General features: G+C 41.0%; 1 protein-coding gene across 1 annotated transcript in view; it reads left to right on the plus strand.

Annotated features, from left to right (window-relative positions):
* LOC133652762 (fibrosin-1-like protein) overlaps positions 1 to 20,170 on the plus strand; it is a 498,516-nt gene that overhangs the window by 193,715 nt on the left and 284,631 nt on the right. The window contains exon 2 of the mRNA XM_062051814.1: positions 4,246 to 4,473. Coding sequence (XP_061907798.1) covers positions 4,246 to 4,473 — 228 coding nt within the window. The remainder of the gene's footprint in view (positions 1 to 4,245; positions 4,474 to 20,170) is intronic.

Below are 20,170 nucleotides of genomic sequence, written 5' to 3' on the forward strand. Positions count from 1 at the left end.
TTTCATTGGAAATAAAACAGCAAAGTCCATTTGGCTGTCATCTGTTTTAATTATGAGACACAATTGTGTCAAAGTCATGATTTTTTTGGTTCATGCTTGAAATAAGAAATGATGACTTTAAAAAAGTAGTTTTCTACTTGTGAGTGTTGATGACACAGCTTTGCAACAGTTGATATTCTAGTTTCAAGCATGTTTTACTCAATATAGCTCATCAAATCTCAGCAACAAGCTGTAATATCTTACTGACATCATTTAGGACCAAAACATTTAAAACAAGTAAAACACTCAAACATAAAATCTGCTTAGTGAGAAGAATTATCTTATCAGACAGAAAATAAGCAAATATCACCCTTATTTGACATATTTCATCTTACTTAGAGTTCAGTTTTTGCAGTGCACTGTAGGTTAGGGGTGTCAAACAAACGGCCCCTGGGCCAGATCAGGCCCGCAAACGGGTTTTTTTCCGGCCCGTGTGATGAGTTTGCCAAGTGTAAAAACTGCTGTTCTAAATGTGTCCACTGGATGTCACAATAGCAATTCTGTGAGGCAAGCAAACGGGTTTATACCGGGGCCAAGCAAGATGTACACAGTACCTCCTCGACCCACATGAAACTTAAAACCTGCCCTAAAATGTCTGTCAAACACGAGAAAAGTGAACTTAACCCTTTTGAATAGTTTTGACCTCCGTTTTGTTTGAGTTAGCACTGGTTTGATACGTGGACGTGACTAAGGAGGTATTTGATACCTAGGAGAGTTTACATGTTATGTTTTTTTGTTCAATCCCAGAAAGACTGTGACTTAAAGTTTAATCCTGGCTTTGTTAATACCCTGGGCCCCATTCAGCGACCGTTCTTAAGAACACATTTTGTTCTTAGGCCCACTTACGAAGTTTTTAAGGAGATTTTTGTATTCACCAATGTTTTCTTAGCTGGGATTTGTTCGTAGGTAGAACCATCCAACGTGTCCATTTCTCTGATGATGCAATTGTTGATGACTGAAGTGTTGATATCAACCAAACCTAACCCCGCCACCCCACCCTCCACATCCCATACCCCGGATTGTAAATAATGTAAATAATTCAATGTACATACTCTGACTGTATTATGATGATAGTATATATCTGATAGTATATATCTGTATCATGAATCAATTTAAGTGGACCCCGACTTAAACAAGTTGAAAAACGTATTCGGGTGTTACCATTTAGTGGTCAATTGTACGGAATATGTACTGAATTGTGCAATCTACTAATAAAAGTTTAAACCAATCAATCAATCAATCAATCAAAACACAATCTGCGAGTGCTCCAGAGCACTCTTAGAGTGGCCTATTTGTTCTTAAGTGTGACGAGTTCCCTTACTACTATTGTCTAATGTTAAATTAATACCATAGATAGGCAGATATAGATAAGACAGACAGACATATAGCAAACTGAGCAATATAAACTGAGCAATATATAGACATTTCAAAATCCACACACACACACACACACACACACACACACACACACACACACACACACACACACACACACACACACAGAGAGAGAAACCCCCACACAATCATGAATTACGGGGGCGTTGATTTAGTGATTGGTGACTCTTTAAAAGACTCAACTCACACAATGGCAATTCTTTTTCTTGCTACTGCAAGATCCCGCAGATCGTGCCCTGGGTAGGGAGCGCATACTTCACGACCATGTCGACCTATTTGCCCCGAAGTGACGAATATTTATTTGGATGCTTTAGGCTACCGAGAGCAGTCCCCCCTTTCTTAAACTTCCGTTTTGACATTATGTATTCCCCCCCCCCACGGGATAACACAGATTTCTCTTATGTCATCTGTTTGTGTTTTCTCCGTGTGTTTGATGTTCGGCTTTTCCGCCGGAATTGTGCCCTTATATGGGGAATTAAGGGTGTTTACCTATGCAAATTACAGAATTAATGGTGTTTACATATACATATTTGAGAAATAAGGACGTGTTTATATGCAAATTATGATAGAAACGCACATGTTAACCTTTTGGCATTCAGCAACATAAGAACAGCAGGTGGGAACAATTTGGCCGTTTAAGAACACATCATGAATTTCAATGGACTCCTCTTAGGAAGAAATTTAAGAGGAAAAGTTAGGAACTTATTGCTGAATGGGGCCCACTGAGACAAAGTCTAAGCTCATGTTTTTGAAGCTGCGCCAATTTCCTCAGAATTTTCAACAAACCTGAAGTGTTTTGTCCAGAGGATTTGTTGTGATTTGTACATTTTCATAATATGCTTCTTCTATTTTTGGCCCAAGTAAAACAAAGAAAACAACCTGGAGCTGTCTCTATTTTTAAGATATCATGCCATGATTTTACCATCACAGCCCACTTGGGAATAGATTTTCCTCCACGCGAACATCGAACATCATCCCTAGTATTGTGTGCATGTTCCAAATCAACTGAAACTGAAACTGAAGTACACTACTGTATTTTAATGTTGGTCATTATGGCGGCACCTGGAGTGCCAGGTGTTTTCTAAGGTGGTACTTGGTTTTGATTGATTGATTGAGACTTTTATTAGTAGGTTGCACAGTGAAGTACATATTCTGTACAATTGACCACTAAATGGTAACACCCGAATAAGTTTTTCAACTTGTTTAAGTCGGGGTCCACTTAAATTGATTCATGATACAGATATATACTATCATAATACAGTCATCACATAAGATAATCACATTGAATTATTTACATTATTTACAATCAGGGGTGTGGAGGGGGGGGGGGGGGATATGGACATCAAATAGTGGACATATAGAGAGAGAGAGAGAGAGATCAGAAGGCATAAGAAAAAGAAAAAGTATCTGCATTTGATTATTAGCAATCTGGGGAGGGTGTTAGTTTAGGGTTGTAGCTGCCTGGAGGTGAACTTTTATTGCGGTTTTGAAGGAGGATAGAGATGCCCTTTCTTTTATACCTGTTGGGAGCGCATTCCACATTGATGTGGCATAGAAAGAGAATGAGTTAAGACCTTTGTTAGTTCGGAATCTGGGTTTAACATGGTTAGTGGAGCTCCCCCTGGTGTTGTGGTTATGGCGGTCATTTACGTTAAGGAAGTAGTTTGACATGTACTTCGGTATCAGGGAGGTGTAGCAGATTTTATAGACTAGGCTCAGTGCAAGTTGTTTAACTCTGTCCTCCACCTTGAGCCAGCCCACTTTAGAGAAGTGGGTAGGAGTGAGGTGGGATCTGGGGTGGAGGTCTAGAAGTAACCTGACTAGCTTGTTCTGAGATGTTTGGAGTTTAGATTTGAGGGTTTTGGAGGTGCTAGGGTACCAGGAGGTGCATGCGTAATCGAAAAAGGGTTGAACGAGAGTTCCCGCCAGAATCCTCAAGGTGCTTTTGTTGACCAGAGAGGAAATTCTGTAGAGAAATCTCGTTCGTTGGTTAACATTTTTGATTACCTTGGTTGCCATTTTATCACAGGAAAGGTTAGCCTCTAGAATGGAACCTAGGTAGGTGACCTCATCTTTCCTGGTGATAACAATGTCACCCACTTTTATGGTGAAGTCATTGACTTTCTTAAGTTTGATGTGGGCTGGTGATACCAGTAGGTTTGGGGTCTCCAACAGGTAGCTTGAGAGTTTTTAAGTAGCCCGCCAACTGATTTTGTGTAGCTGTCCAAAGGGTAAAAGAATATTTACTTAAACTTGGTGTTTTTAGTTCAATTCAGACATTATGCTTCTATTTACTGACAATGACTACACTGTCTTGAGTGGAGTTCTGCTTTGTAAACAAAGTGCAGTTTAAATATTGCCAGTCATATAAACAAAACACAAATAGCTCACTTCTCCTTCACTGATTTCATACAATGATGATTAGAATTGCCTTGCATGGTGTTGAGATTTGTCACAACAATAATAATAATAATAATAATGGATTATATTTTGTAGCGCACTTTTCTATTATCAGATACTCAAAGCGCTCACAGAGAAGTGGGAACCCATCATTCATTCACACCTGGTGGTGGTAAGCTACATTTGTAGCCACAGCTGCCCTGGGGTAGACTGACGGAAGCGAGGCTGCCAGTTTGCGCCTACGGCCCCTCCGACCACCACCTATCATTCAATCATGCCCTTGCCCCCTTGCCCCCGGCACCGGGGGCAAGGGTGAAGTGTCCTGCCCAAGGACACAACAGCAGCGAAGTGTTTCACGACGACATGTTTTAGCCTCGGGACTAAAAAAATGTGCTCTCTTGCTCTTTGCAGGAGAAAACAGGACTTCTAAAGATACAGGAGAAGAAGGAGCGGTGGAAGGAGAAAAAGGCTGTGCAACAGCCGAAGACGGAAGATGAGGAGGTGGGGAAGGAACAGGAGAACGTTCTAGAGCCTATGATGGATCCATTAGAGAATGGATTCTTCCATCATGCCCAGAGAGAGCAGGAGAGGATGACCGAGAGGCTGCTCAAGAAAACATATTCCAAGAAGAACAAACTGGTCAGTGACTTCCTTATTGATTTCTTATCGGTTAATCGATTGTTTATTCTTATGCGAGCCAATCCCTGTTGGTGTGTTATTAAACCTCAATTTCATTCACACGTTTATTAACATTTAACGGCGATAATGTGTCACTTTGGGCTGATGTCCATATGCGTGCTTGTTTGCAGTACAACAATGCAGATAAGCAGCATGTCAACAACGATGACATGCAGGGTTTGCCGCAGTGCTATGTTGCTAAGGCGGCTGCCTTAACAACAGCTAAAACCACCAATCTGTTTCACTGGATTCAGAATAAAACCAAATTCTGTCTTACCCAACAATGTTAGTATTTGAATATTGTTACTTGAAGACGTATTCCTGGTTACAATTATACTGTTAATCAGTAAAGCAAATAGAACTAGATGTTTCAATCCCTTTAGGAAGTAGGAACAATCTTGACGGTAACAGTCGGTGTGGAGTGGTGAAAGGGAGGGTAAGTATGTCATTGGGGTCTTCAGGTGGGCACCCTGCTTCATCGACGTTTCGTTGATTGAAGCCCACGACGTCTCCAGAGGGCTCAACGGTGTACCTAGCGTCCCAGGTACACCCCCCTCCATGCCACACCCTCCGTTTCCCACTCCTTGCTGTTAGACTTTGGCCATTTCACCAACGGCTTACGTCCTTGCATGTTTTCCTTTTTGCGGTGTACTGGGTATGGTCTTGGACTGGTGGTTCTGCCTGAAGCTTCCCCCTCATCCTGCGGGGTGCTGACGCTCTGCGGACTGTGGGTTTCGACCGACTGATTTAACCTTCTTCTTAACAGAAGCCGGTCAATGCGGGGCCCTGGGTTAGGGGTTTCCAGGCATTTCTTCCGTCCTTGGTGAACTTTAAGACCATGGGTTGATGTTACTTTAGCCCATCCACACACACACGTCTGAAGAATATGTCCAACTGCTGGTTTCTCGAGAGTGTTACCACTACCTTCATTCATTGTCGTGTCCATTCCAAGGGTCGTTACCGGGAGATCAGTCTGTGAGTCTTCTTGCGCCCCTGCTCTCGCAGACTCTAGGGGTATTCTTCTTCTTGAACTTTCTGTAGCCAGATAAGGTGGCTCTTGTGCCCTAGCCCTAATAGGGTGACGAAGCCTGCTGCTGTGGGTAGCTAGCCCATAACAGCCCCGTTGGGGTCTATTTCCTCCTGTCAGCTGTCTCTCCAAGCTGTCACATGGTCTTTCCCTTGTCGTCAGCTGCACTTTCACAACAGTCACTGGGTTTTTCTTCCAGAAGATCAGTAAAGCAAATAGAACTAGATGTTTCAATCCCTTTAGTAAGTACCGTATTTTCCGCACCATAAGCCGCACCTAAAAACCACATTTTTTCTCAAAAGCAGACAGTGCGGCTAATAACCCGGTGCGCCTTATATATGGATTAATATTCATATTTATTTTCATAAAGTTTAGGTCTCGCAACTACGGTAAACAGCCGCCATCTTTTTTCCCCGTAAAAGAGGAAGTGCTTCTTCTTCTACGGTAAGCAACCGCCCCATAGAAGAGGAAGCGCTTCTTCTTCTACTGTAAGCAACCGCCAAGGTGAGCACCCGCCCCCGTAGAAGAAGAAGCTCGCGGATATTTAATTTCATTTGTTTTTCTGTAAAGACAACAAAATGTCTCCTACTAAGAGACACGCGTACAAGGTTCCACTGACTTTTGATATTCATGTGAACCGCACTGTGGATACAACGGGAGCACGTACGGTGAATATTCGCACCACAGGGAATGAGAAGTCGTCCTACTGTGGTTCTAGCTTGCCATGCTAACGGCCAGAAACTTCCACCCACGGTGATATTCAAAAGGAAGACCTTGCCAAAAGAGAACTTTCCAGCCGGCGTCATCATAAAAGCTAACTCGAAGGGATGGATGGCTGAAGAAAAGATGAGCGAGTGGTTGATAGACGTTTACGCGAAGACACCGGGTGACTTTTTTCACGCAGCGCCGTTCCTGTTGATCTACGACTGCATGCGCGTCCACATCACAGATGGTGTCAAAAAACAAGTGAAGCACACCGAAGAAGAAGAATTCGAGGGATTTGTGGATGAGTAATAACTTCAGAAAGTGAGCTTTAAATGTTTGTTTTGTGTGTTGCGTGACACTAACGTATGAGCAACGTTGAGTTATTGATGTTGCTATTGCTCTGCACTATTTTGAGTGTTACTATTTTTGTGATTGCACATTTGCACATTACATTTTGGGAGTGAACAGAGTTGTTAGAACGCTGGTTTGTAATATATTATTAAAGTTTGACTGACCTATCTGACTGTTTTGTTGACATTCCCTTTAGCGTAGCGTAGGTGCGGCTAATGGCACGGGGCGGCTAATAGGTAAACAAAGTTTTGAAATATTCCGTTCATTAAACGTGCGGCTAATAACACGGGGCGCCTTATGGTGCGGAAAATACGGTAGGAACAATCTTGACGGTAGCAGTCGGAAAGTATCGTCTTATACTTTGCCTAAAATGAGAATGCATCATAATCAGTGGCGGCTGGTGAATTTTGTTTTAGGTAGGGCTGAAAGTTTGTAAACCAAACCCCTGTAAGGGGGGGTCATCCTCCCCCAGAAGATTTATTTGTGATTTTCACATACAAATGAAGCATTCTGGTGCATTCCGACAAAATAATGAAGACAAAATAGAACATGTCATAGGTTTGCAGAGAACTACTGTATATATAATATGCACACTCATTGAACACCAGCCTTGCATCTTTGTTTTCTACCTGCCAACTGTCAGTTTAGGCTGTTCGCCACTTCAAGATGGCGGCCGAATTTATCGCGTCACAGCAGCCAATGCTGCGTCTACTTATAAGATGTCTATGGTTATAACTTCATTGCAAACACGGCAATCTGTTGCGTCCATGGCAGTTCGCTACCTTATTCATGCTTTTTGTCAAATGATTGGAGACCGGCCTGCTGCTATAAACCGCTACTCAGCCGATCATCAATCAATCAATCAATCAATCAATGTTTATTTATATAGCCCCAAATCACAAATGTCTCAAAGGGCTGCACAAGCCACAACAACATCCTCGGTACAGAGCCCACATACGGGCAAGGAAAAACTCACCCCAGTGGGACGTCGGTGAATGACTATGAAAAACCTTGGAGAGGACCGCATATGTGGGTAACCCCCCCACCCCCTCTAGGGGAGACCGAAAGCAATGGATGTCGAGTGGGTCTGACATAATATTGTGAAAGTACAGTCCACAGTGTATCCAACACATCAGCGAGAGTCCAGTCCATAGTGGGGCCAGCAGGAAACCATCCCGAGCGGAGACGGGTCAGCAGCGCAGAGATGTCCCCAACCGATGCACAGGCTAGTGGTCCACCCGGGGTCCCGACTCTGGACAGCCAGGACTTCATCCATGGCCACCGGACCTATGCAACTCCCCCTAGCAAGGGACAGGGGAGAAGAGGAGAGAAGAAAAGAAACGGCAGATCAACTGGTCTAAAAAAGGGGGGTCTATTTAAAGGCTAGATTATACAAATGAGTTTTAAGATGGGACTTAAATGCTTCTACTGAGGTAGCATCTCTAACTGTTACCGGGAGGGCATTCCAGAGTACTGGAGCCCGAATAGAAAATGCTCTATAGCCCGCAGACTTTTTTTGGGGCTCTGGGAATCAAGCGGTGGTGAAGGCGTTGGGTGGGGGTGGGGTGTGTGTTTGTGTATATGTCCATCGTCTTTGGGTGTAGTGGTGTTGTGTCCATAGGCCTGGGGCCATTCTGCATGCAATGCAAGCAAAGTTCAATTTCCAGGTGTCATTGAGGGAGGTCAAAAGCGTCCATCTTTGAGAGTCCTCGGGGATGTTTACAGAACAGCCTGCTCCTGTTGTTGCAGCGTCAAGGCCTTTCAAGGGAGTCAAATCGTAGACTAGGATTTTTGTTTTCCCGCGTGCATACATTACAATGGCTTGTCTGTTCTATTCGTCCATGTTGGCTCTCATATTGGGGCGGCATGGCGTAGTGGGTAGAGCGCCCGTGTCAGAAACCTGAGGGTTGCAGGTTCGCTCCCTGCCACTTACCATGCCGTTGTGTCCTTGGGCAGGACACCTTACCCTTGCCCCCGGTGCCGCTCACACCGGTGAATGAATGATGAATGAATGATAGGTGGTGGTCGGAGGGGCCGTAGGCGCAAATTGGCAGCCACGCTTCCGTCAGTCTACTCCAGGGCAGCTGTAGCTACGAAAGTAGCTTACCACCACCAGGTGTGAATGAATGATGGGTTTTTAACATGTAAAGCGACTTTGGGTACTTAGAAAAGCGCTATATAAATCCCAGGTATTATTATTATTATTATTATCATTATATCCAAGTGTTCCCTTTCAACAAGCTTCTCCACGATGTGATCCATCAGTTCAGAAATCGCCTCAGATTGTGATCCCACAGCCCGACCCAATCCTTCAATTGTGACGAACAGCCTTTGGGCTCCTTGAGCGGCTGCCCATCGTCTTACGAATTTGACAATGCACCAGAGCAATGCCCAGCCCAATCCGCAGGTGCCCCGCGATCACGGTTCCAAATAGGTAGATGTCATCCACGTCCTCGATGGAAAGGACTGAGAGGCACATGATTCTCCATTTGTCCCAGGAATCTCTCACATACCCCGCAGCAATGGTTCCATCAGGGCAGCCAGGCTCCCCCGAACCTATTTTCCTCGTCGAAAAGATTTTGTCAATTGAGTCGAGAGTCCAGCTGATCATTTCCATGTCTGATGTTTAGATTTTGCTGTCATAAATCTCCTGTTATTGAAAGTAGTTCCCTTACATATTATATAAATTGACTTCCTATGAACTATTTAATAAGACAATCACAATCAGATCGTGTGGTTCCGTGCAGTTTGTATTTGTTTTCTAAAAGTGTTATTGTTACATGGAACACATTCCATGTCTTCCCTGTCATCCCACCCTTGTCTTCCTTTACGAGTAGCAAAGTGTGTTTGTTCGTGCAGATAGAAGCCTGCCAATACTGTCAATTGAAAAGAACGACACCGGGACCACGTTCCCTGTTCCTGAGAGATGGTCTGTCTGTGTGTTAACAGCCTGTTTAAATGGGCGGATGTTTTCGTGCTCCTGTCTGCAGGCCAAAATCCACCTCGGTGCTGTCGAAGAGCAGTGGAAATATAGCCAGGAAGCCAAACTAAATGAGCGCGTGTAGCCTGAAGGCCTCTTCCTCGGATTAAAAATAGCTCTCTTAGATTTCCTGGGGACTGCGGATGAGTTTGGCTGTGATATTTAGTTAGCTGAGAGACACTTACCCCAGCAATTATAACTTTGTTCAACACTGTGTGCTGATTGCTGCTGCAAGCCACACCTGTGTTTGAAGAATGCAATTCTAATATATTTTAGATTGCTAAAAACGGGCAGATTTTCCTGACTTTTATTTCGCAGCATCTTTAAAGCATCTAATGTCTGCTGTGGAAGAGTCAAAGCTGGAGTTTGACCAGTGGTGTGTTGTCTGGGCCAGCAAGGCCTTCTCTGATGGCCTAACATACCCAGAAATCATCATCATAATTAAAGATACAATAATTGGTTTATTTACTTTCCCTAAATATCGAAAAGTATTCACATTCTCTTCATGTCTTCCAGTGCTGTTGTTTTTAGTTTTAGTTTGTATCCAATCAGAATCCAGCCAGCTTATGTTGCCATGCTGTACCAAATCTGCCCGGGGCCACCAAAAAAATAATTGTTTCTCAGCTGTCGTCCGTACGGGCAGCAGCAGTACTCAGTTGTACAAACCCCAAAAGCAGTGAAGTTGGCACCTTGTGTAAATGGTAAATAAAAACAGAATACAATGATTTGCAAATCCTTTTCAACTTATATTCAATTGAAGAGACTGCAAAGACAAGATATTTCATGTTTGAACTGGAAAACGTTGTCATTTTTTTACAAATATTAGCTCATTTTGGAATTCGATGCCTGCAACATGTTTCAAAAAAGCTGGCACAAGCGGTAAAAAAGACTGAGAAAGTTGAGAAATGCTCATCAAACACTTATTTGGAACATCCCACAGGTGAACAGGCTAATTGGGAACAGGTGGGTGCCATGATTGGGTATAAAAGCAGCTTCCATGAAATGCTCAGTCATTCACAAACAAGGACGGGGTGAGGGTCACCACTTTGTCAACAAATGCCTGAGCAAATTGTCCAACAGTTTAAGAACAACATTTCTCAACGAGATATTGCAAGGAATTTAGGGATTTCACCATCTACGGTCTGTAATATCATCAAAAGGTTCAGAGAATCTGGAGAAATCACTGCACGTAACATTGGATGCCCGTCAAAAAGCGACATCAGTGTGTAAAGGATATCACCACATGGGCTCAGGAACACTTCAGAAAACCACTGTCAGTGACTACAGTTTGTCGCTACATCTGTAAGTGCAAGTTAAAACTCTACTATGCAAAGCCAAAGTCTTTTATCAACAACACCCAGGAACGCAGCCTGCTTCGCTGGGCCTGAGCTCATCTAAGATGGACTGATACAAAGTGGAAAAGTGTTCTGTGGTCTGACGAGTCCACATTTCAAATTGTTTTTGGAAACTGTGGACGTCGTGTCCTCCGGACCAAAGAGGAAAAGAACCATCCGGATTGTTCTAGGTGCAAAGTGTAAAAGGCAGCATGTGTGATGGTATGGGGGTGTATTAGTGCCCAAGACATGGGTAACTTACACATCTGTGAAGGCACCATTAATGCTGAAAGGTACATACAGCTTTTGGAGCAACATATGTTGCCATCCAAGCAACGTTATCATGGACGCCCCTGCTTATTTCAGCAAGACAATGCCAAGCCACGTATTACTTAAACGTGGCTTCACAGTAAAAGAGTGCGGGTACTAGACTGGCCTGCCTGTAGTCCAGACCTGTCTGGACTACAGACCTGGTGCATTATGAAGCCTAAAATAGCACAAGGGAGACCCCTGGACTGTTGAACAACTTAAAGGCCTACTGAAATGATTTTTTTTTATTTAAACGGGGATAGCAGATCCATTCTATGTGTCATACTTGATCATTTTGCGATATTGCCATATTTTTGCTGAAAGGATTTAGTAGAGAACATCGACGATAAAGTTTGCAACTTTTGGTCGCTGATAAAAAAAAGCCTTGCCTGTACCGGAAGTAGCGTGACGTCACAGGTTGAAAGGCTCCTCACATTTCCCCATTGTTTACACCAGCAGCGAGAGCGATTCAGACAGAGAAAGCGACGATTACCCCATTAATTTGAGCCAGGATGAAAGATTCGTGGATGAGGAACGTGAGAGTGAAGGACTAGAGTGCAGTGCAGGACGTATCTTTTTTCGCTCTGACCGTAACTTAGGTACAAGCTGGCTCATTGGATTCCACACTTTCTCCTTTTTCTATTGTGGATCACGGATTTGTATTTTAAACCACCTGGGATACTATATCCTCTTGAAAATGAGAGTCGAGAACGCGAAATGGACATTCATAGTGACTTTTATCTCCACGACAGTACATCGGCGAAGCACTTTAGCTACGAGCTAACGTGATAGCATCGTGCTTTAACTGCATATAGAAACAAAAAAATAAACCCCTGACTGGAAGGATAGATAGAACATCAACAATACTATTAAACCGTGGACATGTAAATACACGGTTAATGCTTTCCAGGCTGGCAAAGGTTAACAATGCTGTGCTAACGACGCCATTGAAGCGAACTTAGCCACTTAGCAACGGGACCTCACAGAGCTATGCTAAAAACATTAGCTCTCCACCTACGCCAGCCAGCCTTCATCTACTCATCAACACCCGTGCTCACCTGCGTTCCAGCGATCGGCAGAAGGACGAAGGACTTCACCCGATGCGTTTGGCGGCCCGGAGACGTAGGAAGTCAAGGTGAGGTCGGCGGCTAGCGCGGCTAGCGCGGCTAGCGCTCCAACAAAGTCCTCCTGGTTGTGTTGCTGTAGTCCGCTGCTAATACACCGATCCCACCTACAACTGTCTTCTTTGCAGCCTTCATTGTTCATTAAACAAATTGCAAAAGATGTCCAGAATACTGTGGAATTATGAAATGAAAACAGAGCTTTTTGTATAGGATTCTACGGGGTACCATAACTTCCGTTCCTCTGACTTCGTCACGCGCATACGTCATCATACCGCGACGTTTCAGCCGGATATTTCCCGGGAAGTTTTAAATGTCACTTTATAAGTTAACCCGGCCGTATTGGCATGTGTTGCAATGTTAAGATTTCATCATTGATATACAAACTATCAGACTGCGTGGTCGCTAGTAGTGGCTTTCAGTAGGCCTTTTAGTATCTTGTCTTTGCAGTCTATTCAATTGAATATAAGTTAAAAAAGGATTTGCAAATCATTGTATTCTCTTTTTATTTACCAATTACACAACGTGACAACTTCACTGCTTTTGGGTTTTGTAAGTAAAAGGGACTGCGAAGCGAAGCAAAAGAAAACATTATTATTGACTAAAGGCAGCTATGAATAGATCCAATGTGAGTGCTTCTTTGCTGTAGAAAAAAAAAATGCTTGCAGGATACTCAGCATCATGTCTTTGACCTTCAACACGCTTCCAACGGAAGCCATGAATAACACATCAAGCTGCAGCACAAACAATAACACTGTTGTCCATTAGTGTTATGCTACACACACACACACACACACACTAACAATGTCTTGAATAAAAACCTCTGAAGACACTTCACCGCTTTATTCCCACCCTCCCTCCGGCCAACCTCGCACTACAAGTCCAGCCTCTGGACATGAAGCGGCCTGAGAGCTGAGTTGAATGCGAGAGCAACAGTGGCTAGCGGGCAGTGGGGAAGGGCGCTCAAAATGACTGACACCTTTGTTGTTTGGCATGCAGCGACCCTGAGCGGCTGCAGTTCCGCACACGACAGTCACAGCCGCCGACATATAAACACATGAAACCCACTTGCTGTTGACTTCACCCGGGGATCAAGGTGCATCAACATGAGTCACTTAGCCACTTAGTGTTGCCGACTTGCAGGATTTGCACGCCCGCCGCATCCTGCATGATTTATTAGGCACGTAATGCAGATACACGGCAGTGCTTGTTCACTACGTCTTATATTGTGGTGAGTTTAGAGCCCGAGGCACTTCAGCTGGCTTTTGTAGGGAGAAGCTGCTTGTAATGAGCCCAATCAAACTAAGTGACAGCCGTTGCACTGCAAAAAGTGAAATCTAGTCCAGTCCTTAGTGGATCTAACATAATAGTGTGAGAGTCCAGTCCATAGTGGATCTAACATAATAGTGTGAGAGTCCAGTCCATAGTGGATCTAACATAATAGTGTGAGAGTCCAGTCCATAGTGGATCTAACATAATAGTGTGAGAGTCCAGTCCATAGTGGATCTAACATAATAGTGTGAGAGTCCAGTCCATAGTGGATCTAACATAATAGTGTGAGAGTCCAGTCCATAGTGGATCTAACATAATAGTGTGAGAGTCCAGTCCATAGTGGATCTAACATAATAGTGTGAGAGTCCAGTCCATAGTGGATCTAACATAATAGTGTGAGAGTCCAGTCCATAATGGATCTAACATTATACGGAGAGTCAAGTCCATAGTGGATCTAACATAATAGTGTGAGTGTCCAGTCCATAGTGGATCTAACATAATAGTGTGAGAGTCCAGTCCATAGTGGATCTAACATAATAGTGAGAGTCCAGTCCATAGTGGATCTAACATAATAGTGAGAGAGTCCAGTCCATAGTGGATCTAACATAATAGTGTGAGAGTCCAGTCCATAGTGGATCTAACATAATAGTGTGAGAGTCCAGTCCATAGTGGATCTAACATAATAGTGAGAGTCCAGTCCATAATGGATCCAACATTATACGGAGAGTCAAGTCCATAGTGGTTCTAACATAATAGTGAGAGTACAGTCCATAGTGGATCTAACATAATAGTGTGAGAGTCCAGTCCATCGTGGATCTAACATAATAGTGTGAGAGTCCAGTCCATAGTGGATCTAACATAATAGTGAGAGTCCAGTCCATAGTGGATTTAACATAATAGTGTGAGAGTCCAGTCCATCGTTGATCTAACATAATAGTGTGAGAGTCCAGTCCATAGTGGATCTAACATAATAGTGAGAGTCCAGTCCATAGTGGATCTAACATAATAGTGTGAGAGTCCAGTCCATAGTGGATCTAACATAATAGTGAGAGAGTCCAGTCCATAGTGGATCTAACATAATAGTGTGAGAATCCAGTCCATAGTGGATCTAACATAATAGTGAGAGTCCAGTCCATAGTGGATCTAACATAATAGTGAGAGAGTCCAGTCCATAGTGGATCTAACATAATAGTGTGAGAGTCCAGTCCATAGTGGATCTAACATAATAGTGTGAGAGTCCAGTCCATAGTGGATCTAACATAATAGTGAGAGTCCAGTCCATAATGGATCCAACATTATACGGAGAGTCAAGTCCATAGTGGTTCTAACATAATAGTGAGAGTCCAGTCCATAGTGGATCTAACATAATAGTGAGAGTCCAGTCCATAGTGGATCGAACATAATAGTGAGAGTCCAGTCCATAATGGATCCAACATTATACGGAGAGTCAAGTCCCTAGTGGATCTAACATAATAGTGTGAGAGTCCAGTCCATAGTGGATCTAACATAATAGTGTGAGAGTCCAGTCCATATTGGATCTAACATAATAGTGTGAGAGTCCAGTCCATAGTGGATCTAACATAATAGTGTGAGCGTCCAGTCCATAGTGGATCTAACATAATAGTGAGAGTCTAGTCCATAATGGATCTAACATTATACGGAGAGTCAAGTCCATAGTGGATCTAACATAATAGTAAGAGTCCAGTCCATAGTGGATCTAACATAATAGTGTGAGAGTCCAGTCCATAGTGGATCTAACATAATAGTGAGAGTCCAGTCCATAGTGGATCTAACATAATAGTGTGAGAGTCCAGTCCATAGTGGATCTAACATAATAGTGTGAGAGTCCAGTCCATAGTGGATCTAACATAATAGTGTGAGAGTCCAGTCCATAGTGGATCTAACATAATAGTGTGAGTCCAGTCCATAGTGGATCTAACATAATAGTGTGAGTCCAGTCCATAGTTGATCTAACATAATAGTGAGAGTGCAGTTCATAGTGGATCTAACATAATAGTGAGAGTCCAGTCCATAGTTGATCTAACATAATAGTGAGAGTCCAGTCCATAGTGGATCCAACATAATAGTGAGAGAGTCCAGTCCATAGTGGATCTAACATAATAGTGAGAGTCCAGTCCATAGTGGATCTAACATAAAAGTGTGAGAGTCCAGTCCATAGTTGATCTAACATAATAGTGAGAGTCCAGTCCTTAGTGGATCTAACATAATAGTGAGAGTCCAGTCCATAGTGGATTTAACATAATAGTGTGAGAGTCCAGTCCATAGTGGCTCTAACATAATAGTGTGAGAGTCCAGTCCATAGTGGATCTAACATAATAGTGTGAGAGTCCAGTCCATAGTGGATCTAACATTATAGTGTGAGAGTCCAGTCCTTAGTGGATCTAACATAATAGTGTGAGAGTCCAGTCCATAGTGGATCTAACATAATAGTGTGAAAGTCCAGTCCATAGTGGATCTAACATAATAGTGTGAGAGTCCAGTCCATAGTGGATCTAACATAATAGTGTGAGAGTCCAGTCCATAATGGATCTAACATTATACGGAGAGTCAAGTCCATAGTGGATCTAACATAATAGTGTGAGTGTCCAGTCCATAGTGGATCTAACATAATAGTGTGAGTCCAGTCCATAGTGGATCTAACATCATAGTGTGAGTCTAGTCCATAATGGATCTAACATTATACGGAGAGTCAAGTCCATAGTGGATCTAACATAATAGTGTGAGTGTCCAGTCCATAGTGGATCTAACATAATAGTGAGAGTCCAGTCCATAGTGGATCTAACATAATAGTGAGAGTCCAGTCCATAGTGGATCTAACATAATAGTGAGAGTCCAGTCCATAGTGGATCTAACATTATAGTGAGAGTCCAGTCCATACAGATGAGTTTTAAGATGGGACTTAAATGCTGAAGCCTTTTTTATTTTTATTTTCGCTTTAATTCAATGAGAAATTTCCATTAAAAAAACACAAAATATTTGGCCACTCTTTCATCTAAGCCACCACAATAATTGTATATATATATTTTTTTTTTTAGTTATTTGAGTCCCTTTTGTTTTTTGCAGCACATTAGGTTAGTACTAATTGTTTTAATCAGCCTGACCTAAGACTACGGTCTATGTGTTGAATAAATAATATTCGGGATTAACACATGTTTTTTTTTATGTCATTTGACAAGCTTGTAAACTGTAAGTAGGGTGGATATAATTACTGAATACGATTAGAATAAAGAGTAAGATTACTTATTCCGTGTTAATATTTGAGTGGGTCTCTGGCCCGAATGTTTTTGAAAAGTTAAAAACCACTGAACTACATTACATTTTCAGCTCATTTCAAATCAAATCAACTTTATTTATAAAGCACATTTAAAATGTAGCCAAAGTGCTGTACAATGGGCAGGTTAAAAGATATTACGAGTACCAAGCAAACACAACACAACACAAACACAACACAATAAAAATAAATAAATAAAATAACTAAAACATAACAACAGGTTCACAGCAGGTGTATTATGGGGCGCCATTGCGGGATGGATATCACTCAGTGTTAAAAGCCATGGAATAAAAGTATGTTTTTAAGAGAGATTTAAAAACAGGAAGAGAGGAGGCTCGTCTAACACTCAGAGGTAGGTCGTTCCAGAGCTTGGGAGCAGCAGCGGCGAAAGCTCTGTCACCTCTAAGCTTCATCCAAGTACTTTTTTAATTTTGAACAAATCAGGTCCATTGTCTTGGGAGTTTGTCTTCTCGGAAATATGAATGCTTGCACGTGTTGTTCAAGGAAGCACAACAATATCCGGTGCCAAACATGCTTGATTTAATTATGGGCTTGAAAAGGTATTGAGGAGTGGTAACCTTGTGACTGCACTCCTGTTGCTCAAGTGAACTCTGCAATTTAACTAAGAGCACTATTAGTTGAGGGGGTAATAAGGTGTGCTGCAGGCAGGTCACGTGTGTGTGTGTGTGTGTGTGTGTGTGTGTGTGTGTGTGTGTGTGTGTGTGTGTGTGTGTGTGTGTGTGTGTGTGTGTGTGTGTGTGTGTGTGTGTGTGTGTGTGTGTGTGTGTGTGTGTGATTTGAGAAGAGCAGGACTTGTAATGGACCTTAATCGGTCAATTACTGTGCAGCGTCTATTACAGGTGTTTCTATTAGGACGGAATCAAAATGGTACTAATGCCTGGTTCACACCATCATTTTTGTCAATTTTTCCACGAATATCCCGATCTCCGAAGTAATGTTATGCTTTGATACGCTCTGATACAAATTAGTTGCCGCTTTGGGGTGGACGAATTACCGTTCCTCACGATTTGATGCCGCTTTGATCCCGCTTTGATACGCTTTAAATCACGCTTTGATACGTTTTATTACGCTTTATTGAACTTTATTATGCTTTGATGCGATCCTGACGCTTTAAATCACGCTTTGATACGTTTTATTACGCTTTATTGAACTTTATTATGCTTTGATGCGATCCTGACACTTTAAATCAGGCTCTGACACGATCATCAAGCTCTGTTGTGCATTGGAATTAATGTGTCAGGAACATTATGAACATTAATTTGTAATAATGACTTTGAAATGTGATATTGTTATGTAATTATGTGCAATTTGGAAGATGCTGTGATTATTATTTTGTGAATTTGATGAATAAATTGCGTGCGCACACATAATATAATAAAAAAGGGAAATATGATAAACAAATAAGTAAAAAAAAATGTGAAAAACTCAGTATACTAAGTTTTCCCCACATTTTTTTAGATTTATCTATTTATTTGATTTCTCTTTTTGTTTTATTATATAGAGGATAAAACACATAATGTAATAAAAAAGAGAAATATGATAAACAAATAAGTAAAAAAAAAAGTGAAAAACTCAGTATACTGTTTTCCACACATTTTTTATATTCATTTATTGTTTCAATTTCTCTTTTTTCCCCCGTTATATTATGTTTATTATTTATTATGTTTTATATCTTCATTTCTTTTATTTCTTTGTCATCTTAATAAATATCTATCTTTCATTTCTTATGCTAGTTGACAATAATAAAAGGCATTTCTTTTATTTTTTATATTCAATGTCACTAGTCAATATCACAAAAAATTTTGGCGAACTTGCCGCGTGTCCCGCTTCACTACAAGCTTTCCCACCATCCATTAGGACCCTCACGCTTTAATCAGGCTTTGTTACGCTTTAAATCACGCTTTGATACGTTTTATTACGCTTTATTGAACTTTATTATGCTTTGATGCGATCCTGACGCTTTAAATCACGCTTTGATACGATTATCAAGCTCTGTTGTGCATTGGAATTAATGTGTCATGAACATTATGAACATTAATTTGTAATAATGACTTTGAAATGTGATATTGTTTTGTAATTATGTGCAATTTGGAAGATGCTGTGATTATTATTTTGTGAATTTGATGAATAAATTGCGTGCGCACACATAATATAATAAAAAAGAGAAATATGATAAACAAATAAGTAAAAAAAAATGTGAAAAACTCAGTATACTAAGTTTTCCCCACATTTTTTTAGATTTATCTATTTATTTGATTTCTCTTTTTGTTTTATTATATACAGGATAAAACACATAATGTAATAAAAAAGAGAAATATGATAAACAAATAAGTAAAAAAAAAAGTGAAAAACTCAGTATACTGTTTTCCACACATTTTTTATATTCATTTATTGTTTCAATTTCTCTTTTTTTCCCCGTTATATTATGTTTATTATTTATTATTTATTAAGTTTTATATCTTCATTTCTTTTATTTCTTTGTCATCTTAATAAATATCTATCTTTCATTTCTTATGCTAGTTGACAATAATAAAAGGCATTTCTTTTATTTTTTATATTCAATGTCACTAGTCAATATCACAAAAATTTTTGGCGAACTTGCCGCGTGTCCCGCTTCACTACAAGCTTTCCCACCATCCATTAGGACCCTCACGCTTTAATCAGGCTTTGTTACGCTTTAAATCACGCTTTGATACGTTTTATTACGCTTTATTGAGCTTTATTATGCTTTGATGCGATCCTGACGCTTTAAATCAGGCTCTGACACGATCATCAAGCTCTGTTGTGCATTGGAATTAATGTGTCAGGAACATTATGAACATTAATTTGTAATAATGACTTTGAAATGTGATATTGTTATGTAATTATGTGCAATTTGGAAGATGCTGTGATTATTATTTTGTGAATTTAAAGAATATATTGCGTGCACACACATAATATAATAAAAAAGAGAAATATGATAAACAAATAAGTAAAAAAAAAATGTGAAAAACTCAGTATACTAAGTTTTCCCCACATTTTTTTAGATTTATCTATTTATTTGATTTCTCTTTTTGTTTTATTATATACAGGATAAAACACATAATGTAATAAAAAAGAGAAATATGATAAACAAATAAGTAAAACAAAAAGTGAAAAACTCAGTATACTGTTTTCCACACATTTTTTATATTCATTTATTGTTTCAATTTCTCTTTTTTTCCCCGTTATATTATGTTTATTATTTATTATGTTTTATATCTTCAT

This window comes from Entelurus aequoreus, linkage group LG06 (assembly GCF_033978785.1).
Source record: "Entelurus aequoreus isolate RoL-2023_Sb linkage group LG06, RoL_Eaeq_v1.1, whole genome shotgun sequence".
In the NCBI taxonomy this organism is placed as follows: Eukaryota; Metazoa; Chordata; class Actinopteri; order Syngnathiformes; family Syngnathidae; genus Entelurus; species Entelurus aequoreus.